The sequence below is a fragment of the Scardinius erythrophthalmus genome, assembly GCF_964197995.2.
Source record: "Scardinius erythrophthalmus genome assembly, chromosome: 7".
Lineage (NCBI taxonomy): Eukaryota > Metazoa > Chordata > Actinopteri > Cypriniformes > Leuciscidae > Scardinius > Scardinius erythrophthalmus.
In genome coordinates this window covers 6,405,908-6,431,598 of record NC_138227.1, presented here as the reverse complement: position 1 = coordinate 6,431,598, position 25,691 = coordinate 6,405,908, and the positions used below count along the sequence as shown (strand labels likewise).

The following is a 25,691-nucleotide window of genomic DNA, read 5'->3' as shown; positions in this document are numbered from 1 at the left end:
CTAGCTTTCATGAACTATATTATGCAATGTACATTTTTACAGCATGTATTAATATTTGAGCAATACAATTGTACCTTGATCATTCATGTTAGTTCATAGTACATTAACTAAGGTTAACAGATAAAATAAAAAATGTATTTACTACTTAAAATGTAGGCTATTAGTAAATGTTGAAATTAACAAAATAACAATGAACAATACTTCTACAACATTTATTAACCTTAGTTAATGCTAAAAATGGAATCTTATTGTAAAGTGTTACCATTTCATATAAATCCAAAGAGTCATGCTTAAAGATGGCCATCTTTAAATATCTGCCAAGGCCAGAGTTGAGTCCTGCACGGGTGCGACGGGTCACCCGCAAGTTTTGCTCAAACGGGTGAAAAATATCCAACTGTGTCGGACACGGGGGAAACACGGGTTTAAAACAATCACATGCAAACGTAAAAATATATGCATATTTTTAGGAACACATCTACAAAAATATGCCTGTATTTCAAGTTGATAAAATAATTTAAAATCCACATCAGTTTATTTGTGCCCACGTGCCACACCCTCCCAGGAATCTATAACGTTACCTAGGCTACTTCCACTTTTAAAAATTCATCATAACCGTGCGCGATCTGCTCGCAGTCGTCGAGATGGATGCTGAGGAGTTGAAGAAAAGAATAGCTAGTGGAGATTGTAAAGTTGTCAACAATAGTCATCAAAAATCAAGTCCAGTGTGTGGGAGAAATTAGGAGTTATCTGAAGAAAATATTGTGAAAGTCTTAGCTGCTATATTTTCGTGTTGGATAGCCGCAAATGTGGAACTTCATCGCAGAGGAAGCACGCAGATAACTGTGGTAACAAAGCAGTTCTATCGAACAGTATTTTTCAATTTAACACTGTTAAGTATGTGGTGTGCAGGGGTTTTTGAACCCAGAATTGTCCGATGTAGGCTAGACGAAATTGCGTGGCAGATATAACGTTAGTGTTGTAGCCGCGTCTGTTCGATTGGTAAAAAGTTTTGTGGTAACGTTAGCCATGTTCTTCATGTACCGGTCTTTTGACAGCTTCGGCTGAAGTTGTCCTTGTGTTAATTGTCGTGTAATAACTTCTGTATGACCTGGCAATAAACATTTTTGTAATTGTGTCTATAATGTGATAGGCTAAACTTATTTTATTTCGGGTGTGGGTCGGGTGTCGGTTCTGTTTTAAGCGGGTCGGATCGGATGCGGATTTTAATTAGTGCTGCTGTCGGAAAACGGGTCGGATGCGGTTTTAAGCACTGCGGGTATTTACAAAAGCGGACCCGTGCAGGACTCTGGGCCAGAGCATTACAATTACATAAATGTAGACCTATGTTACATGTTACAAGCCGTACTACTGTACTTAAGTGAGAAGAGTTTCACCCAATCAAAGAATCATCCAAGTAAACAAAATCAATCAGATCAAATAAGCAAAACGTCCAAGTAAATCATGTGAGATTGTTTATACATTGGTAATATATATATATATATTTTTTTTTCATTTTTAACACTTTAGAAATACTATACATCAGCATCAAATATATAGCCTTATAATCTACCATGTTACATGTTATAGTCTCTCACTTTATTTGCTTCAATTTTAGAACACTTGAAGATTATCTAATCAAAATAACTATGTATTGTAGTGCTAAAAAAACTGAAATCGAATGTGTTTCTGATTTGTTTATGTTTCTGACAGCTACATGAACGTGGCAGTGTTGAGAAAGCAATCACGTCACTAGCTTTAAATATGCAAGTTCAATGAATGCATAAAAGTTAACAGCTGGATATAAACTAATGGAAATAGATGGTAACATTTGCGACATTAAACATTTGGGTCAGGTTTGCGTGTGGTTTTTATCATATTCTTTTAACCGCTTGAGGTACTACTAATGTTAATCCTCTCAGCCTCGACGGCAGACATACTTCTGTTCTTTCTCTGCAAACGCAGCATCTAGTCAACAAATGAATTACTTTATAATGAAATGGCAACATTTACTTTAGTGCTCTGTTTTAAATGCGCATCTGAAGTGTCAGCGCTCTCCATGAAGCGTGTTCTCTCCGTGCAGCGCACAGCTTCACGTGATAAAATAAACAACTTGAGGTGCCAGTGCTAGTTTTATTGGGCCTCTAGATGGCGCTCTTCTCCTGTGTAATGACAGCGCACCCTTCTCAGCCGCTCCAGCAACGGATGCAAACCGGAAAAACTATTGGTCTGGATTTTTGTCGATAACTGGTATATCGACAAAACCGATGAATCGGTCGATCTCTAATTACAACCATGTTTTAACTATATTAACAAGTGAATGATAGAACAAACCTTTGCCACATGAAAGATCTGAAACCTGATATATGTTGCTTTTTGCTATTAAATCAGGGTTCACTTGAACTTATTCTAACTTGATGTGTATTTTAGACCAGGTGGAAGTGAAAGAGCAAAGACAAGAACTGAATGAAGAGGAGGAGGAACATCATTTCTTTATAACTCATAGAGCAAAAGCCAAAAAGACCCACACCTGCACTCAGTGTGGAAAGAGTTTCCAACAAAAAGGAAACCTTCAGGCACACTTAAGAATTCACAATGGTGAGAAACCTTATGCATGTCCTCAGTGTGGAAAGAGTTTCACACAAAAAGGATACCTTAAGACACACTTAATAATGCATTCTGGAGAGAAACCACATGCATGCCCTCATTGTGAAAAGAGTTTCGTACAAAAAGGATACCTTAAGATACACATGAGAATTCATACTGGAGAGAAACCGTATACGTGCCCTCAGTGTGAAAAGAGTTTCATACAAAAAGGAGACCTTAGAACACACATGAGAATCCACACTGGAGAGAAACCGTATACATGCACGCAGTGTGGAAAGAGTTACACATATTCATCTGATCTCAGAAATCATCTGCTCCGTCACTCTGGAGAAAAACCATTTATCTGTGATCAGTGTGGTAAAGAGTTTATTTCATCAACACATCTAAATAAACACCTGAATGTTCATTCAGATGAGACGCCTCAATTGTGTACTCTGTGTGGAAAGAGTTTTGCAAGGCCGGAAGGATTTAAACGGCACCAGAAAATGCATAATGAAGTGAGAGATCATGTGTGTTGTGATTGTGGGAAGGGATTTACTACATCTAGTCATCTGAAACAGCATCAAAGAATTCATACTGGAGAAAAACCTTACAAGTGCTCATATTGTGACAAGAGTTTCACTCAGTCTGCAAACCTGAAATCACATGAGCGACTTCATACTGGAGAGAAGCCGTACTACTGTACTTAAGTGAGAAGAGTTTCACCCAATCAAAGAATCATCCAAGTAAACAAAATCAATCAAATCAAATAAGCAAAACGTCCAAGTAAATCATGTGAGATTCACATTAAGTAAATGTGTATTTAGTTAACTAATAAACAATGAAATTTGTTGGAGAAAAAAAATGATTGAAAATGATTGAATTATTCTTTGATTGAACATTTATTTAAAGAAATATCAAAATAAAGTTGTTGTTTTACTTTTGTTTGTTACATAAAACCTGCAATTTCATAAACAGATGTATTAAAAAAGTCTACACACTTCTTTGCAATATAATAGTATTTTATGTGCATCTATAAATGTCTATAAGCTCTGTACAATAAAACAAAATTACCATTTCACTGACAATGTGTGATTTTGTGAGAAAAAGTTGTCTACAGATCCAATCAGATAAAGCAAATGTATAGTGAAATAAACCTGTTCTATGGTGTTAGTGTTATTTGTTCGAGTTGTAGCTAACCCTAGTGATTTGTTATTTAGCCGTCACTTTCATTTCAATATGTATTTATATTGAAGTTTTTTTTTTCATAGAAGTAATTTATGAAGTAACGATTTTTGACTTGCGCCACATTGCCATACATAGGTTCTGAATTGAAACTGCAACTAAATTGGAATGAGGCAAAGATGTTTTTCAGCATCTCGGTTAACATGGTGGTGCTGTTATTTCACTCTTTTGTTGTTTATATTATACAAAACAGACATTGTATGTTGATTCAGGGCCATGGGTGTTTTGTAGAGGTGAAACGGTTCACAAAATCCTCGGTTCGGTTTGTGTCGGGTTATTTTTTTCATTTTTAACACTTTAGAAATACTATACATCAGCATAAAATATATAGCCTTATAATCTACCATTTAAAGTATTTAAAAAATAAGTTATTCCCAAGGTAATGTAATCAAAAAAACTGAAAGAATGAGGCAGCTTGATCTTAGGAATAGACACATTGTTACAGTGACAATCATAAATTAAATCTGTGAGATTCTGATACAGCAAGAGGGGAGATGCTGTTAATTTCAACAGGCTTTTCATTTATTTGTAAAAAAACAACTGTTGGCCGTAAACAAATTGCAGCTGATAACAAAAACCCTTATTGTCAAATTTAAAGAATAGGCTTTCTTGTCACTGTCAGTGCCTACATTTATTACACCGTGTCCTCACCAGCCGTGACATGTATTAAAAGGTATCTTTTCCATTTTAATTTTTAGAAACGTTCCTATTTGCAGCATTGCAGAGAACATAAAGTATGCTAATCTCAGGAAGGCTACTGTTTATGTGCTTTATTTAAAGGGGTCATATAATGGTACATGCACTTTTACAAGATGCTTGAAATGTGTGTTGGCAGTGCCTGTACACAACCATCATAAAATGATAAAAATCCATCCAGTGTTTTTTATTTTATCTCCTTATGTGTTTTCCCCTCTCTCAAATCAAGCCGCCCCTCCCACGATTGTTGATTGACAGCAGCGTTTCAACACAGACCCGCCCTCGCTCGTGAGCGAGCTGTCATCATAGTCTGCGCGATCATTGTTGATAGGCTGGACCACTGTCTATGAGCAGAATGGCGTCTATGCGCTGTGGTTGAGTTTTGTTTTCGAAGGGAATATTCCCCACGATCAACTGCAATGCTTTCATGTTTGCGTGAATCATTTCACCAGACTGCTTTATAAGCGAGAACATTGAAAAAGGTATTAGCTCCTGTCTGAGTATGTGTTGTTTATGTGCCTAATGACTGTCATAGTCTCACAGACTGGTTATTTTTTAAACAGATCAGTAAAATGTTAGTGCTTCAGTCTTGACAGTTGTACCAAACACTGCATAGATAACGTTACGCATCACGGACAAGCCTACATTTACCGAAAAAAGTTTTTTATGACCATTAGCTGTAACATCAATCTGTCAATGAACTAACGTATACATCAGTAAACACATAGCGTTCGTATCTCACTACTCTACTACCCTGCCAGTACACACAAAGATAGATCAAAGTGACATTACGTTAACCAACCATTCAGAAACGTCCTGTTTTCCAACTCCAGTTCAAATTGATACGGTTGCACAGTGTCCTCAGAGACTCCTGCTGCCATTCTTCAAAATATAACGTTACTCTCAACTGTTGTCAAGGCAACACTCCACGTGTGGTGTTGTGGCAAAACGCCCACAGAACAGAGGGGCGGGGTGAGCAAAGCTCATTATCATTTAAAGACACATGCACTTAAAGGTCCCGTATTATGCCCCTTTTCACAAGATGTAAAATAAGTCTCTGATGTCCCCAGAGTGTGTATGTGAAGTTTTAGCTCAAAATACCCAACAGATCATTTTTTACAGCATGTTTAAATTGTCATTTTTTGGTGATCAGAAAAACGTGCTGTTTTAGTGCGTGCCCTTTAAATGCAAATAAGCTGCTGCTGGACGACACAGGGGGCGGAGCTTCATGAGCTTGCGCTCAATCTGTCAGGACAATTTCATCTCACGGAATGATGATAATATCAGAAACTCTCAGTAACGGCGTTCATTTCGAGTCGGACAAGAATGCCTACAGAGTCAGAGTGTTGTATAGAGATGAAACAGGTATAGTTTAGTAGTTTAATTATGGTTATAACGTATTTGTCATCTGCTTGTATGTATCCATTATTAATAGCCTACAAGTCTGCTGTTTCGGACCAGGTCAGAATGATGATCAAACATATACTGATGAGTTTAATAAAGTTTATTGTACATCACACAAAAGATGAAGCGTCAGTTTTACTTCAGAAAATCACTGTTAGAGCTGAGTAAACACAGTAAGTTAGATTTTAGACAAAAAGATTTTTTTGCTGATTGGATTAAGAGTTGTGACACTCTGGAGTCTGGGGCGGGTTCCTTAACCTGTATACTTCATTTACATGCTTTGTTCAACCTAAATGTAAATCCCTTCCCCTAAATGTATATAAAATTGCCAGGCAACTTTCTTTAGATTAGATTGTTGGATGACTGCAGCAACGCAAAGCGAACTCCTCAATAAAGAATAACGTCTCCTGGTCATTTTAAATAAGATTACAAAAGCAAATAATCTTGCCTTCTCACCTTCAAATGGTGCATGCTAGTGACTCCCAACCCTTACTGGACTGTTCTTTGATACTTTTTCAATCATTCTAATTGGTTGCAATCATTTGAAGAAACATGTACTGAACATAGGGCTTGAGAAGGCAATGCTGTACTGTAGAGGTTTAATATTCTGGAATAACGATAATAAATGCATTTGTTCTCAATTCGAGTACAGTATAAATTATATTATAATCAGATATGATGACATTAAAGTAATTATTACAGCAAAAGCTAATGTTTTATTATAAATAATAATAGTTATTTTTATTTGGGGGTTCGGTTTTTCCACATGAAACAAACAGCTCTGCTGTATAATAAGTAAGGAATAATTGACGACAGGCCGTTGAATTATTAGAAAAATAATGCACACCCGAGGTGTAACGGCCACTCCGCTTCGCGTCGTGACCGCATTACCACCTCGGGTGTGCATTATTTTTCTAATAATTCAACGGCCTGAAGTCAATTATTCCGCTTATACTACAGTTACCACACCTCGAACCATTGTTCAGATTATGTATTTCAAGACGTTTGTAAAGTTTTTGTCATTAAAACGCTCTTGTATGTAGGACTAATTTCTTACGCATCTAATCCCTGCCTCCGTTGCTAATTCCAAAACGTCATTTTAGAGTTAGTAACGGAGGTTTGAGCCACTGATAGCAGACTAATGCTGGACACACACGACTAGCTGACACATTCTCTGACTGTTTTCATGACAGCAGATTTTAAACACCGACTTTGAACACAGACTGAACGCGCTGAATGCGTTTGGCCATGATCAGTCACACGTATCAAATTACATTCATAACCAGCCTTAAAGTGTGTCCCCGGCTTTATGCTGTTATTAATGCAGTTATTAGAGAGATGTTGCAATAATGAGACAGAAAAGCATGTGTGTCATTATTATTATTTATTTATTAATTCAATTCGTTTGAATTAATTCGTTCATTCTTTTTTGTTTCTATTATTGACAGATGACAGACTAGCCAAATAAATGAAACACAAAGCCCTTTTAAGTCAAGTCAAGTCATCTTCATTTATATAGCGCTTTTAACAATGTAGATTGTCTCAAAGCAGCTTTACAGAGATAAGCGTATAATTTAAGGTAACAGAGATTGTTTCGGCTTTACAGCAGAGTTAAGTTATTTCCATCTAAAGTTAGTTTTAATTGATTTGGTTCTGTCGCAATGATCATTTGTTATTAAATTAGGGGCCGCTAAGACGACACCATTCTCTCTACACAGACTTTAAACGCGAACCTGTGAGAAACGCTGATGGCGGTCACATGCGCATTTAGAATGGGTTCTATAGTTATGTGCGTTAGAATATACGCAGGTTTGGAATTCCCTACAAGCCAAGCCTAAACAAAATACTTGTCTTTCCTTATAAATTTTGATAAGGAATTTTATTTTATTTGTTGCTTTGGGGTAGGACCGCGAGACGAATTTTCCCGACAACGCCTTATCTGTAGAGTGGTAGTGGGATCCTCCATAGGGAGAGACTAGTTGGCACTTCAGCACTGCGTTGTCATCGGTCCAGGTGAAGGTCCTTCGTCAGATCTGGATACGGCCTGGATCCGGCAGGCTGCAGGAAAAACCTTGGGATAAACACAGACACTAAAATTAGCGTAGATGCCATTCTTCTCATGATGTAACGAGTACATCAGGATTTTTGGGAAGTGTTCCCGGTTCTGGCTGACCTAATCTATGCAGCATAACATTAAATTATAGAAGTCTACAATGTATTATGTGAAAGCTAGGTCAAAGAGATGTGTCTTTAATCTGGCTTTGAACTGACAGAGTGTGTCTGCTTCCCGGACAATGGTAGGAAGACTGTTCCAGAGTTTTGGTGCTAAATAGGAAAAGGATCTACCGCCAGCAGTGGATTTTGATATTCTAGGTATAATCAACTGGCCGGAATTTTGAGATCGTAATAGACGTGACGGACTATAATGCGTTAAGAGCTCGCTCAAGTACTGCGGAGCTAAACCATTCAGTGCTTTGTAAGTAATCAGCAATATTTTAAAATTTATGCGATGTTTAATAGGGAGCCAATGCAGTTTTGACAGAACTGGGCTAATATGGTCATACTTCCTGGTTCTGGTAAGAACTCGAGCTGCTGCGTTTTGAACCAGCTGTAGTTTGTTTATTAAGCGTGCAGGGCAACCACCTAGTAGAGCATTACAATAATCTAGCCTTGAGGTCATGAACGCATGAACTAATTGTTCCGCATTTGTCAATGAGAGCATATGACGTAATTTAGATATATTTTTAAGATGGAAAAATGCAGTTTTACAGATACTAGACACGTGACTTTCAAATGAAAGATTGGTATCAAAGAGCACACCCAGGTTCCTAACCGACGACGAGGACTTAACAGAGCAGCCATCAAGTGTTAGACAGTATTCTAGGTTATTACGTGAGGAAGTTTTTTGTCCAATAATTAGAAACTGTTTTTTCAGAATTTAGAAGTAGGAAATTACAAGTCATCCAATTTTTTATATCCGCTATGCATTCCGTTAATTTTGTGAATTGATAAGTTTCGTTAGGTTTTGAAGAAATATAGAGCTGAGTATCATCGGCATAACAGTGAAAGCTAATGCCATGTTTCCTAATGATATCTCCTAAGGGTAGCATGTACAGAGTGAACAGCAGCGGTCCTAGTACTGAGCCTTGTGGTACGCCATACTGAACTTGTGATCGATGAGACATCTCATCATTTACTGCCACAAACTGATAACGGTCAGATAAGTATGATTTAAACCATGCTAGTGCATTTCCCGTAATGCCAACATAATGTTCTAATCTATTTAAAAGAACGTTGTGGTCGATGGTGTCAAATGCAGCACTAAGATCGAGTAACACTAATAGAGAGATACAACCACGATCGGATGATAAGAGCAAATCATTTGTGACTCTAACGAGAGCTGTTTCGGTACTATGGCACGGTCTAAATCCGGACTGGAAATCCTCGCAGATATCATTTCTTTCAAGAAAGGAACACAGTTGTGAGGATACTGCCTTTTCTAATATCTTTGACAGAAAAGGTAGATTCGAGATCGGCCTGTAATTGACTAATTCTGAAGGATCAAGTTGCGTTTTTTTAACAAGCGGTTTAATCATAGCCAGCTTAAAGTTTTTTGGTACGTATCCTAGAGACAAAGACGAATTAATGATATTAAGAAGAGGATCTATGACCTCTGGAAGTATTTCTTTCAGTAGCTTAGTCGGTATAGGGTCTAACATACATGTTGTAGATTTAGATGATTTAATGAGTTTAGTAAATTCTTCCTCTCCTATAGCAACGAATGAATCAAATTTTTCCTCAGGGAGACTACAATGCACTGCCTGATGCGATACTGTAGTAGACGGTTGCATAGTTATAATTTTGTCCCTGATATTATCAATCTTATAAATGAAGAAGTTCATAAAGTCATTACTGCTGTGTTGCTTGGAAACTTCGGTGCTTGAAGCTTTATTTTTCGTTAGTTTAGCCACCGTTTCAAATAAATACCTAGGATTATGTTTATTTTCTTCTAATAGGGTTGAAAAATAAGCAGATCTAGCAGCTTTTAAAGCCTCTCTGTAAGTAATTGAGCTCTCTTTCCATGAAATGCGAAATACCTCTAGTTTTGTTTTCTTCCAGTTGCGCTCCATTTTTCTGGCTGCTCTCTTAAGGGCCCGAGTGTGCTCGTTGTACCACGGCGTTGGACTATTTTCTTTAATCTTCTTTAAGCGCAACGGAGCAACTGTGTCTAAAGTGCTGGAAAAGAGAGAGTTAAACGTTTCTGTTGTAATATCTAGTTCAGTGGTTCCCAACCTTTTTTTGTCTGAGACCCCCTTTTTCCCCAAGAAAATATTTTAGGGCCCCCCTTCACATTTAATGATATTATCGCTCTCAAACGGTATGTTTACTATAACCAGATATGTTTATGCACAAATAATAGCCTATAATATTGAAAATACAATAACAAAAACATCAGTAGGCCCTTTGTAATTTAAAAACGTAAGCCTAGGAGTAGCCTATAAATTGGCCCTATTTGAAATGCAATAACAAAAATATTCACACTGGTGTGTAGGTAAAAAAAAAAAAAAAAAGGAATAAAGGCTATTACTAAATGACTGCTGTCTGGGACCTCAATACTTGTATGTTATTTGTGAGGCTTTATCAATATGAGGCTTTATTTTTTACGCTTTTGGCGCTATAGCGAGCGATAATAAACTTGCGTTTATTAACAGAATAATGCGTCTTTCGGAAGAACATTGTAGCCGGAACTACTTCTCTCTGTGTACGTCTATGAACGAGTCACGCAGGTAGGGGCTACTCCGCAGCGGCAGCGATGCGAACCAGTGTAAAATAGTCCCAATGTAAACACTTATTATAGGTGTAACATAGTGGTTCAAGATAAGACAAAAACACGGATTGGAAAATGGATTCATGATGAGCTCGCTTATTATATAAATTTTGTAAATTTTGAACAGAAAAAGTTAAGTACTTTTATTTAATGCTCATTGCTCAAAACCTTTCAAAATATGACTCGACCCCCCACAGAGCTCGCTGAGGCCCCCTTGTGGGCCGCGACCCCTCTGTTGGGAACCGATGATCTAGTTCTTCTAAGCTATCTGAGATGCTGAGATGATGAAACTGATTAGGAAGATTATTAATAAAGCAATCTTTAGTAGCAGAAGTGATAGGTCTCACATATTTGAAACACGGAGTCGGCTTTGCAGCCTTGGCTAAATGCAAATTACACGAGACTAGGTAATGATCTGAGATGTCATCGCTCTGCTGCAGAATTTCAACGGCATCCACATCTATTCCGTGTGATAATATTAGATCTAGAGTATGATTACGACGATGAGTAGGTCCTGACACGTGTTGTCTAACTCCAATTGAATTTACAATGTCTTTAAATGCCAATCCCAATGCATCTTTTTCATTATCGATGTGTATATTAAAATCACCAACAATTAGTACTTTATCTGCAGTCAATATTAATTCTGATAGAAAGTCCGCAAATTCTTTGATAAAGTCTGTATGGTGCCCTGGTGGCCTGTATACAGTAGCCAGCACAAATCTCAAACGTGATTTATCGTTTACACTATATATTTTTACATTAAGCACCAATGCTTCAAAAGAATTATATTTAAAACTTGATTTCTTAGTGGTTTTGAAACTATTACTATAGATTACAGCAACACCACCCCCTTTGCGTTTCAGACGAGGCTCATGTTTATAACAGTAATCTTGCGGGGTTGATTCATTTAAAGTAATGTAATCGTTTGGTTTTAGCCAGGTTTCTGTCAAACACAGCACATCTAGGTTATTATCTGAAATCATATCGTTAACAACGAGTGCTTTTGAAGTAAGCGATCGAATATTCAGCAACCCAAGCTTTAGCATTTGCTCATCTGTATTATAGCTGTTTTTCATTTGTTGAACATCAATTAAATTTTTAACCTTAGTTGGGTTTAAACGTTTTTTGGATTTCCAAATTCGGGGAACAGACACAGTCTCTATATGATGATAGCTAGGTGAAAGAGGCTCTATGTGATGGGATTTATCTGACCTTGGTGACGCGAGGCCGCTAGCAGACAGTCGGTTAAGCCAGTCTGTCTGCTTCCTGGCCTGAGCCCCAGATTGTCATGTTTGAGCTCTAAGAGCTCCTACTTTAACAAGTAGGCCTATCAATAATTATTTATTTGTTAAATTATCTGCAATAAAAATCTGTGCTGCAGGACTATCCATTTATTTAGCCTATATTCAGTTTAATTTTCTATTGATTATAGATAGGAATATACTTTATTTATTAAAATTAAACTGCATGTTTCCATTGATTGTGAAGCTAGACATTGAAAATTGCAGATCAAGCGCATGGGGCTAAATGCTTTTTCTTGTTATGAATTGTATCCTATTTTCCGTTATTACAGTTGACTACGCGAAGTGATATGGAACTGTAATGCGGTCAAGACCTGCCTGGAACTACTTTAGCCGTGCGTTTCCCTGAAAATAATGCACACCTTAGAACATTCTTCAACCAATCAGATTCAAGCATTCAACAGCCCTGTAGTATAAATGTTCTTAACTGATTAAATTCTGAGGTAGAAACAGATTTTAAAATAGATTTCAAAAGATGTGTCTTATAGCTTGTTGAATTAAATTAAACAAAAACTATAGTTTTTCGGTTCCTTGCCACTGTTGCCTTTGACTTGCTCAGTTGGGGATATTTTGGGGATATTTAATTTTGTTTTATCAATCAATAAATTCCACTAGAAACAAACCTTGTTGTATTATTTTATTTTAATTTAATACTGTGAAGCTGCTTTGATACAATCTGTATTGTGAAAAGCGCTATACAAATATACTTGACTTGACTTGAATTGACTGGAATGAGCCAAAAATGCTTTTCAGCAACTCGGTGGTGCTGTTATTTCGCTCTATTGTTGTTTATATTATACAAAAATACATTGTACGTATATAGGACCATATGCGGATGTTTATAATATCAACATTTCTACAAAGAGAAGCCACAATATGCCAGTAAACAGTGTAAGACGGTACTTTGTCTCTAGTCAAACAACAACAAAGACATCTTGATATTTGAATGCGCTTCAGTGCGGTTTCCACTTTGCGAGTGCAAACCTAAAACAAGTATAGATTAGATGATAGAAAGTGAAAGATCTGATACTAGACAGATACCTGAACTCTTGTTTTCTGTTATTAAATCAGGGTTCACTTGAATTTTCACATTTATCCTTCTTAAACTTATTCTAACTCCTTAATATGTTTATTTCAGACCAGATGGAAGTTAAAGAGCAAAGACAAGAACTGAAGTAAAAGGTAACAACGCTGTAGTTTGTTTCAACGGGTTCACACCAATAAAATGAGCTTAATGTGCCAATTTACAGAAGATCTCAGACATCACCATAATGAATGAGCTGAAAACAGGGAACTCTTGGCTTTTCAGCAGCAGTTTAACATGATGGCCCTGTACTTTTTAAATGCAGATTGGATAAAAACACAGTGATCACAGTTCACACCTGCAGTGAAGCCCCTCCCACAACAGTTCACCAATAAATACTGGGAATATTCCCATCATCCTACAAGAGAAGGACAAACTCCAGGAGTAGCAGCTGAAATCTGTGTGACTGTTAAAGATGGAGTTTATTAAAGAGGAGATTGAAGACATGAGTGATCCAGAACCATCCAGAATAAAACATGAAGATACTGAGGAACAAATAGGTTGGTGTCCATTCTTGATTCTTGATTGTTGACTGCTTTGGTAGATGTGAATTAATAAGCAGTTTATGGATGATAAATGATAGAGAAATGGATCTAAATGATCATAACCTTGTATATAGCAGTTGTCAAACTAATTTTTTAACTATATTGTCAAATGAATGACAGAACAATCCTTACGAAAAAGAAGTTTATTCAAGTGTGCTATTAGTATACTTCTTTTAAACTAAAAATAAGAATGTACTTTCAGTCTACTTATTATGTACTTAAAATTGAAATCAAGTATACTTGACTCATAGGTACTGACAGAAAGGTCAAGTATATTTGGACTATAGGACTCAATATTTTGACCGAAATATACTTAAAAGTATAAATAAGTATTCTAAATACTTGTCTTGATGTTGTTTATTTTTTTAATTTAGAAACATTAAATACTTTTTCACATAGTTTTACACTGAAAATATTGGTTTATAAAGAAAACAGGCTATTTCCCTAATTCTGAGTATCTGAATGTTTGTGAAGGCTAGTCCACTGCTAGTGTACACAGGCATTTACTTCAAATCTTCCCCTGCCGTTGACTGAATTTTCCGGCTATCCATGTTTTCACTGTTGGACGGTACAGGGACTATTACGCATCTTCGGATTAAAACACAGGCTAAGAAGAAGCAGAAACAACTGATAGAGGATTGCTTATGCAAATGTAAACGGCACGATTATCAAAACAATATTAATCAAAACTGCCCAACGTTACCGTAAGCGTTAATGACTGTGAAACTTTGGGGTGTTGTTGGACTGGATCTACTCAATGTTTGTTTTGATCATCGTTTGTCTTTGACAAAAATGCGATTTTCTGAAGCCATGAAGCTAAGATTAAATGTATTTAAAATGGAAATATTTAAATAGGAACTTAGTATACTTAAAGAGCAAAACATAATATATAAATAGTAAACTATAAGTATGATGGTATGGTCACTTCGTTCACAAATGTTACAAAGGTATGTTCACAAAACTTACAAGTATACAAAGTATAAAACTATTAAACTATAGATTACTGAGAGTACACTTCAAAGTGTACTTTTATAAACTAAAAACATTTACTACAAGAATTAAAATAGTAAGCTAGAATTATACTTGTATAATAAGTTAATTTGTAGTAAAGATGCAGTACAAATGAGAAACATAGTTCTAAACTAGTTAAAGTTAAAGTTTGCTACTTTTGTACCTATAGTGCACTTAAATGCTTACCTTTATACACTAAAAGTGGGCAGATTTAGTCCCAAACAATATTGAAATGGTACAATTACAAGTATACTACGAGTACATTGACATTAGTATACTTACTACATAAGGTATACTTAAAATATACTTGAGTATAATTCATGAAATTAACTTAAAGTATACTTCTTTTTCGTAAGGGTAAACTTTTGCCAAATGACATATCTGAAACCTGATCTCTGTTGCTTTCTGCTATTAAATCAGGTTTCACTTGAACTAATTCTAACTGTATTTCTGTGTATTTTAGACCAGGTGAGAGTGAAAGAGCAAAGACAAGAACTGAATGAAGTGAAGGAGGAACATCGTAACTTTACAATTCAAAGAACAAAAGCCAAAAAGACGCACACCTGCACTCAGTGTGGAAAGAGTTTTACACGGAAAGGAAACCTTAAAATACACATGATAATTCACACTGGAGAGAAACCGTATACATGCACTCAGTGTGAGAAGAGTTTCACAAATTTAACTGATCTCAAGTATCATCTGCGTGTTCACTCTGGAGAAAAGCCATTCAACTGTGATCAGTGTGGTAAAGATTTTATTTCATCATCACATCTAAAAAAGCACTTGAAAGTTCATTCAGATGAGAGGCCTTATGTGTGTTCTCTCTGTGGAAAGAGTTTTTCAAGGCTGTTCTGTTTTAAACTGCACCAGAAAACACACAATGAAGTGAGAGATCATGTGTGTTGTGACTGTGGGAAGAGCTTTACTAGAGCTGACTATCTGAAACAGCACCAAAGAGTTCATACTGGAGAAAAACCTTACAAGTGCTCATATTGTGACAAGAGTTTCACTCAGCCTGGAACTCTGAAATCACACGAGCGAGTTCATACTGGAGAGAAGCCGTATACATGCACTCAGTGTGAGAAGAGTTTCACAAATTTAGCTAATCTCAATTGTCATCTGCGCATTCACTCTGGAGTGAGAGATCATGTGTGTTGTGACTGTGGGAAGAGCTTTATTACATCTTGTGAACTGAAACGGCACAAAAGAATTCATACTGGAGAAAAACCTTACAAGTGCTCATATTGTGACAAGAGTTTCACTGATTCTGGAAACCTTAAAGCACACGAGCGAGTTCACACTGGAGAGAAGCCGTATCACTGTACTGTGTGTGAGAAGAGTTTCACCCAATCAGGTAATCTAGTGAAGCATATTAAAAAGTGTTGTTCTGTGTCACAGTGAGCAAATGTTTTCATCAGATCCCAAACTTTGAGGGAAATCATGTGAGATTCACATGTGGAGTTAGTTAACTAATAAACTAATGTTTCTGTGAAATGCCACAACATTTGTGTTTTATATGTTGGAAAAAAGAAAATTATTGAATTATTCTTTGATTGAATGCTTACTCAAAGAAATACCCAAATTTAAAAAGAGACTGGAAACAAATGTAAGAAAAACAATATGTTATTTGTCCATATACTGTATGAAACAATTCACTCAATATCTGTTTTTAAATGTAATATGGATGGTGTTTTTATATTTTGTTTGTTTAGTTATAAAACCTGTTGTTTCATAAACAGATGTATTTAAAAACTTACACATATCTCTGCAATATTAAAGAGGTCAATAACCCAGCCAGCACAGCCATGTGGGGCCCAAATGGGTTTGACCTGGGCTATCTAACTGGGACCCAGCCAGTTTTGTCCTCGGTTTCCATGTAGGCCCCACATGGGTTTGCCCAGATGAAATGAACACTGCTTAGTGTGCACAGTACAGGCTGTTTAATGTAACACTGAATCAGTGTTGGAGGTAATGAGATAATTAAGTGATTGAATATTGATAGTGCATTATTGATGAACACCTGCTGTTAACAAGCATAATCACTGAAGGAAAGAGAAACACAAGAACTAGGCCTCCTTCCAGCCACTGCCTTGGATGAAATCAACTGAAGATAAAATACATTACATCTCTCAAGATTGGATTAAACAACTCCACAAACAGCATTACCAGCTTCACTTATTAGTAACCAGACTGACTTTATTTCTGTCAGACGTCTTCAGAAATTCTTATTGAGAATTAACAGAGGTTAAGATGTTGATTACTTATTTAAAAGTAATAGTTTGATTTGATGTTACCATTGTGGCGATCAGTGTGTGCTTCAGTCGGGCTCTTGACTTTTAACATTAGTTTTTCTCAGGCAGCTGTGTGTCTGTTTGTTATGGCAAGAACAGCAAAATAAAATGCAATCAGATGCTGTAAGCTGATTGATGATAAGAATATAGGCATCGTCATGTAGTGGCTTAACTCACTGATATTTTGTGTAAGGTTTGTACGAGTAGTATGTCATTCATTTTGTTTTATTGTTGTGATTCTACAGCAAGAGATCCAGCACAGTTTAATCAGAACATCAAATGATTTCTAAAACCCCATTTACACATGTTGGACTGCTGAAAGTTCTACAGACATCAAGAATCAGCATATGAATCTCAACAATGGTGACATGCTTCATGCTGCAATGCATTCTGAGTAGGGCTGGGCGATATATTGCACAATATTGTTAGGCGCATCTCGTCAGTAAAGCCGGTTCCTTGATTAGTAGTAAATCGCCATCACCTGCTTTCAGATGGAGCGGTGTTAAATTAACACTCCTGGGGCTGGGAGTGTATATGAGTCCACACTCAAGAGTGTAAAGTGTTAAAATATGAGTGTTAAATTAACACTCAAGAGTGTTAAAGTTAATGAGATAATTGATTCATTTAGTGATGATTGAGCATTATTGAAGACACCTGATGTTAACAAGCAGAATCACTGAAGGAGAAAATCACAAATTGTAAGTTACCATTATGGTCATGGGTGTTTGCTTTAGTTGGGCTCTTGACCCATATATGTTTACTTTAAATTTTACTGTTGTCTGTCTACTGTTTTATAACAGTTAAATGAACAAAGTAAAGTGTGATCTGATAGTGTTGATTATGTTTTGACATAATCATGCTGTGATCTGAAAAATAAAACTTGTTGAGATAGTTTGGTTTAGCTTGTTAGCAGCAGCTTTGTGTTTCTACAGCATATGATTATCAGTACTTTACTTATAATCCAATATATAGAATAAACATTGTTCTGATCAAAACACTTTCAATAAATTCATTTAGAAACACAGACATCAATAATCAGCCTGTGAATCTCAACAATGGTGACAATAATAAAGCATGTTGCAGTAGCTGCCACCAATCACAACTCATTAATGGCTCCCATCATGCATTGCGGTATGAATAAATTATTATCTGAATTGTCTATGTAATTTACTTTTCCTAATTGAATATTCTGCTCGTCACCATTGTTGAGATGCATAGACTGAATCTTGACGTCTGTGTGTGCCTAAAATAATTTGTAAGTTTATTTTTTTAAACAATTTCTAAGAAATCCTTTATATTATATTAAAAATTCTGGGCATTTATGCAGATTCACAGTTATGCCGTAACCAACAACATAAATCGAAGTCAGAAAGAAGGATCTTAATGAGTTCAGTAATCAAGTTTAAATGATGATAGTCATAATATAACCAACACCATCAGATCACTTTATTCTTTGTTCAACTGACAGTTATAACTCAGATACAACAGCCAAACAAAATCTAAAGTAAACATATAAGGATCAAGAGCCTTGGAATTTGTTTTTGACTTGTAACTTTCTGACTTGTCATTTAGCTTTCACTTTCATTCCATATATACATTAAAGATTTTTTTATAGACAAATTTCTCACGTACACATTAGGTTTGTGAAATAATATTGTTGACCTAAGACAAATTGCCATCCAAAGGCTCTGTATAATAAATGTTCTAAAGCTCTTCTAATTCTAATAAGTTCTAATAAGAAGCAGAAACATATTTTAAAATAGATTTCAAAGGTTTGTCTCAGCTTGTTAAATGAAATATAATGGGAACTATAACAAAACGTATAACAACCTACCTTTAACTTTTAAACAGTTTCTAACACCTTGCCCCCCAACTTTTGTTCAATCAATTAGAGTTCATTAGCACACAGAGAGCCAAATATTTTTCATTTTTCAGAGAATTTTTACCAAAAATGTATCCAAAAAAGTTAATATTTCTCCCAACTTGATATAAATATAAAAAGGTTAGATCAGAAGTTTTTTTTTTTTTTATGTTATGTTATGTTAGACACCTTTGTGGATGGCACATAGAAGACATTGGGACTGAGAAAACATGCTGGGTGTGTAGTGTTTACCTCAAGAAAAGTATGGACCATTTTCATATTTTGCTCAAAGCAATAATCTACTAAATCCAAACAATGTACATAATCAAAACTCTCATCATGAGGACAAATCAAAGTTAACTCATTTATTATTATTTTTTATTTCCTTGCCACCTCTAAATAATTTTCCAAATTCTAACATTGTTTATTATGAAATGCTCTTTGTATACTGATTAATAATGCTGTATGTATGAAGAAAATAAAGCGTCTAAAAATGGCACAAATTAACTTAAAACCTGATTTAGTCACAAACGTGGTTTAGTTAAACAGTCAGAGTCATCTTTATGACAGACAAAAATAATTGTATTAGCTGTATTCTCGTTTTCTGAAGTGTTTTAGCTCTATAGAAATGGTAATATTTTGAAATTTGAATAACACTGGCCTACATGAATCATGTAAATTAAAACATAATTTACATGATTCATGTAGGCCAGTGTTATTGTGCAATTTGAAATGGCAATATTAGACAAAAGTTTCTTAATTTGCTGATTATTTCTGTTGGTCGTATAACATTTCTATCATAAACAGCTGTCAAATATTAATGTTTAGTTTAGCTACTTACATCTTATCTTGCACTTTATAACCGTTAACTGAAGCGTCACTCTATAATCACGCTCAGCAGCTACTGTGAACAATAAGACCCGTCTACTTTGATTTGATTGGTGTACCAGGGGAAGGTCCATGCTGTCAGAAACTGGCCACAACCATCAAAGAGCTACAATAATTTGCAAATCTCTACAGGAAATTCATTGCCAATTTCAGCCTGATTGCCTCTCCCATCACTTAACAACTCCAAAATCAGCCCATGTCTCTGTTCTGAAGTCCACCTGCCACTGAAGCATTCAACCAACTTAAAGAAGCCTTTTGCACTGCTCCAATCCTCAAACACCCCGATCCAGGCCAATCCTTCATAGTGAAAGGGGATGCATCCACCAATGTTGTGGGAGAAGTGCTATCACAGTTCCAAGGGGAACAAGCCCAGCCTCATCCATGTGCCTTCTCCCTAAAACTGTCCCCGGCAGAGCAGAATTACGAAATCGGCAACCATGTGTTTCTCGCCATCAAGTTAGCCCTGGAAGAATGGAGACACTGGCTGGAGGTAGCAAAACAGAGACCTGATCACCGTAACTTGGAATATCTCCAGAATGTATGCCATCTTGATCTTTGTCAAGCCAGGTGAGCTTTGTTATTCACACGCTTTGACTTCAAAGTTACTTACCATCCAGGTGACAAGAACACCAAAGTGAATGCACTTTTCTGCATGCACTCTCCAGACTTATTTAAACAATCTCCTGAAACCATTCTCCCTCCAGACCTCTTCGTGTGCTTGATTCAGTGGTCTCTGAACGACCAGATAACAGCTTCCACCTCATGAACTGGTGTCCACCACCGTCTCTGGGATCCGTTCATCCAGGTAACCAGCAAACCCTCCGTGAATGCTACCAGTGGCCAAGTATGACCCAAGCCGTCCAACGCTACATTCGAGGATGTCCCTTTTGTGCTGAAGTGAAGAGATCAACCTCTGCCCTCTTTGAAGATTCTCCAGATCTTGTGAACCATCTGGGGATGAAGCATCCGTCTCACCAGTTTGTACAGAGGCCTCGATCCGAGTCTACCTTGGAGGTTTATGTAGGACACCACGGCCATGTTGTCCATGCTCAATCAGGAGCTGGATGTTGGCCTGCCCTTGCACAGAGCATTCCAACCCAGGCTGGAGGAATCTGTCAAGAACACTATCCTTCTGGAGACCAAGCCCAAGTCTGTGCCGGCCTGGTACAGACAAGGGTCCTTCCGAGGGGCCAGGAAAAAAGTTTAATAGGAACTTGTGGGGGTAAGGGATGGGACAGTATACACTGCAGGGATGGTGGCACTTAATTGAGGAGAAGTTGGAAGGTGATAAGTGGTGGCGCCAGCAGCTCAGGAAGCCAGGTAGGCCTTGATTCTGGAACTTGGCTTGGCCACTATGATGAAAACGTATAGTACCACCATCGCCTACCCCAAGATTTGTTTTTTTGGAAGGAGCTATGGGGTTGTGAATGGGAGCGGACTCTGGTCAGGGGCTGGAGCCATCACTGTAACAGACTCTCTCACTGGAACAGACTCTGTGGCGGGCATGCTAGTTTCCTCCTCGCTCCTGCTGATGGTAAAAGGGGAACCATTGCAGAGGGAATACCCAGTCACTCTCAGGAGCTCAGTGAATTCAAGTGTGGTGCTGTGATAGTTTGCCACCAGTGCCATAAGTTCATTCATAAAACTTCCTCACTACTATAACAAAGTAGAAGCAATTGGGAACAGAAGTCACCAACTTTTGGCACAGTCGATAGCTACAGACCTCCAAACTGGGTTTGGCGGTTGCCAGGAGAATGGTTCTCGCCTGACTGCATTGTGCCAAATTTAAAGTTGGGTGGTGGAGGGATTATGGTGTGGGGTTGTTTTTCAGGGGTTGGGATTGGCCGCTTAGTTCCAGTGAAAGGAACTCCTAATGCTTCAGCACACCAAGACATTTTGGACAATTTCATGCTCCCAACTTTGTGGGAAGAGTTTGGGGATGGCATCTACCTTTTCCAACATGACTGCACACCAGTCCTGACCTCAACACAATAGAACACTCTACTCTGTCTCCGCTGTTTTTCCATTGAAAGTTAAATGAGTCAGATCACGGAGACTCTAACCTTTTGTCTTTAATGGCTCATTGGAGCCCCAGACGTTGAATAGTTAGGCTGATTGGATTAGCATATATGCGTTTGAATAGCTATGCTGATTGGATTAAGAGTGGTGACACTCTGGAGTCTGGGGCGGGTTCCTTAAGCTGTATACTTCATTTATATGCTTTGTTCAACCTCAATGTAAATCCCTTCCCCTAAATGTATATAAAATTGCAAGGCAATTTTCTTTAGATTAGATTGTTGGATGACTGCAGCAACGCAAAGCGAAGTCCTCAATAAAGAATAACTTCTGCTTGAAAGATATCGCAACGTCTCCTGGTCATTTTAAATAACATTACTAAAGCAAATAATCTTGCCTTCTCACCTTCAAATGGTGCATGCTAGTGACTCCCAACCCTTACTGGACTGTTCTTTGATACTTTTTCAATCATTCTAATTGGTTGCAATCATTTGAAGAAACATGTACTGAACATAGGGCTTGAGAAGGCAACGCTGTACTGTAGAGGTTTAATATTCTGGAATAACGATAATAAATGCATTTGTTCTCAATTCGAGTACAGTATAAAGTATATTATAATCAGATATGATGACATTACAGTAATTATTACAGCAAAAGCTAATGTTTTATTATAAATAATAATAGTTATTTTTATTTGGGGGTTCGGTTTTTCCACATGAAACAAACAGCTCTGCTGTATAATAAATGTTCTTAACTGTTTAAATTCTGAGGTAGAAACAGATTTTAAAATAGATTTCAAAAGATTTGTCTTATACCTTGTTGAATTAAATTAAACAAAAACTATACTGGAATGAGTCAATGATGCTTTTCAGCAACTCGGTGGTGCTGTTATTTCGCTCTATTGTTGTTTATATTATACAAACATGCATTGTACGTATATAGGACCATATGCGGATGTTTATAATATCAACATTTCTACAAAGAGAAGCCACGATATGCCAGTAAACAGTGTAAGACGGTACTTTGTCTCTAGTCAAACAACAACAAAGACATCTTGATATGTGAATGCGCCTCAGTGCGGTTTTCACTTTGTGAGTGCAAACCTAAAATAAGTATAGATTAGATGATAGAAAGTGATAGATCTGATACTAGACAGATACCTGAACTCTTGTTTTCTGTTATTAAATCAGGGTTCACTTGAATTTTCACATTTATCCTCCTTAAACTGATTCTAACTCCTTAATATGTTTATTTCAGACCAGATGGAAGTTAAAGAGCAAAGACAAGAACTGAAGTAAAAGGTAACAATGCTGTAGTTTGTTTCAATGGGTTCACACCAATAAAATGAGCTTAATGTGCCAATTTACAGAAGATCTCAGACATCACCATAATGAATGAGCTGAAAACAGGGAACTCTTGGCTTTTCAGCAGCAGTTTAACATGATGGCCCTGTACTTTTTAAATGCAGATTGAATAAAAACACAGTTATCACAGTTCACACCTGCAGTGAAGCCCCTCCCACAACAATTCACCAATAAATACTGGGAATATTCCCATCATCCTACAAGAGAAGGACAAACTCCAGGAGTAGCAGCTGAAATCTGTGTGACTGTTAAAGATGGAGTTTATTAAAGAGGAGATTGAAGACATGAGAGATCCAGAACCATCAGGAATAAAACATGAAGATACTGAGGAACAAATAGGTTGGTGTCCATTCTTGATTCTTCATTGTTGACTGCTTTGGTGGATGTGAATTAATAAGCAGTATATGGATGATAAATGATAGAGAAATGCATCTAAATGATCATAACCTTGTATATAGCAGTTGTCAAACACATTTGAACTATATTAACAAATGAATGACAGAACAATCCTTAAAAGGAAGTTTATTCAAGTGTGCTATTAGTATACTTCTTTTTAACTAAAAATAAGAGCATATACTTTTTAAGACTACTTATTATTGTCACAGAATGGTAAAAAATAGTGAAGCGAGGATTCATGTACAGGAAAAAAGGGTTTTTATTAAGTAATCAAAAATAAAACAAAACTACAACAACAACAACAACTCCCTGTGGGGGGGGGGGGGACAAAGACGGTATCTGGCAAAACTGAAAACACGAGGGAACATAGACAACGAACCAGCACAGGACTGCAAACACAGGGAGACTAAATAGGGAAGCAACAAAAGAGGGTAACAAAGAAAGCAGGTGGGGCAAATTATTCAATAATCAGGGGGCTAGACAATAGACAGGAGAGCACATGGCACAAGGAAATACATGAACGTGCCCCTGGTTTGTTGTGAGCACATGGCTTGTCAAGTTCAAAACGGTGCGCAACGGTTTGCTACGGTTTCCGGGTTGAACGTCATGTTTCCTGGAAACGGCGTGCACCCCTGTGCAGCGGGGTTTGAGATACGTTTTCTCTTGTTTAGTGGGTGTGTCAGAACTGCAGTCCAATCAGCAGCAACATGTATATAAAGCACGCGGTATTAAAGTGAACTCGCACAATGGGTTCAAGGAAAATAATGTACAAATGTGTTTGATGCAGCTCGGTATACGCAACAACCGAGGAAGGAAAATAATGTACAAATGTGTTTGATGCAGCTCGGTATACACAACAACTGAGGATATTAGAAGACATGTTTGTTGTAAGTTTTATTGTAAAAATATAGGATATCAACATAATGATGTAGTTGTTTATATTGTTAGCTTCATTGCAAGTGTATGACATTTGGTATAGAAATAAACCATGGTAATTAAGTGCTTTTCCTAAAAATAAGAAAGAAAATACAGGGTATTAAAACAGTATGAACTACAAATAAAGTCAGTATGTGAGGCTAAATAGATGTGTTTTAGTCTGAATTAGGTAAGATGTGTTCTGTGGTCTGTTTAAAAAACGTTGTGCAACGTTTTGTCGGGGCTGAACGCAGCCCAGACTATACAGAAACACATGACAAACCGGGAATGCCAGAGCTCTGTCACCAACCCAAGATGTAACCCAAACGGAAGTGACAGAACTCTGACAATTATGTACTTAAAATTGCACTTAAGTGTATACTGACAGAAAGTTCCAACTATATTTTGACTATAGGACTCAATCTTGATTGAGATTTACTTAAAAGGATAAATAAGTATTCTAAGTATGCTTGGCTTGAAGTTGTTCAAGTGTGCTATTAGCATACTTTTTTAAACTAAAAATAAAGTATTCTTTCAGTCTACTTATTATGTACTTAAAATTGCACTTAAGTATACTTGACTCATAGGTACTGACAGAAAGGTCCAAGTATATTTATAGGACTCAATCTTTTGATCAAAATATACTTAAAAGTATAAATAAGTATAATTAAGTATTCTAAGTATACTTGTCTTGATGTTGTTTAATCTTTTAATTTAGCAGCATTAAATGCTTTTTCACATAGTTTTACATACTGGAAATAATGGTTTATATAGAAAACAGACTATTTTCCTAATTCTGAGTATCTGAATATTTGTGTAGGCTAGTCCACTGGTAGTGTACAAAGGAATTTACTTCAAATCTTTGTTTTGGTCCCAAGCAGTATTGAAATAATACACTTACAAGTATACTACTAGAACATTGACATCAGTATACTTACTTCATAAAGTATACATAAAATATACTTAATAATTAATATTAGTATAATTAATAAAAAGTATAATTCTTTTTCGTATGGGGAACCTTTGCCATTTGAAAGATCTGATATATGATCTCTGTTGCTTTCTTCTATTAAATCAGGGTTCACTTGAACTGATTCTAACTGTATTTCTGTGTATTTTAGACCAGGTGAGAGTGAAAGAGCAAAGACAAGAACTGAATGAAGTGGAGGAGGAACATCGTAACTTTACAATTCAAAGAACAAAAGCCAAAAAGACGCACACCTGCACTCAGTGTGGAAAGAGTTTCTCACGGAAAGAAAA

General features: G+C 36.8%; 1 protein-coding gene across 4 annotated transcripts in view; it reads left to right on the top strand.

Annotated features, from left to right (window-relative positions):
* Nucleotides 1-17,131, top strand: part of LOC308693151 (uncharacterized protein) — a 29,706-nt gene extending 12,575 nt beyond the window's left edge. For 2 of the 4 annotated variants that reach the window (XM_081369933.1, XM_081369934.1), the window contains exon 4: nucleotides 2,428-3,667. In XM_081369933.1, the coding sequence (XP_081226059.1) occupies nucleotides 2,428-3,293 (866 nt within the window). In that variant the 3' untranslated portion in view covers nucleotides 3,294-3,667. Of the gene's footprint in view, nucleotides 1-2,427; nucleotides 3,668-13,198; nucleotides 13,243-13,409; nucleotides 13,645-15,163 lie in introns of those variants that run through there. The other 2 variants (XM_081369932.1, XM_081369931.1) reach the window with 2 other exon arrangements.
* Nucleotides 17,132-25,691: the final 8,560 nt, after the last annotated feature.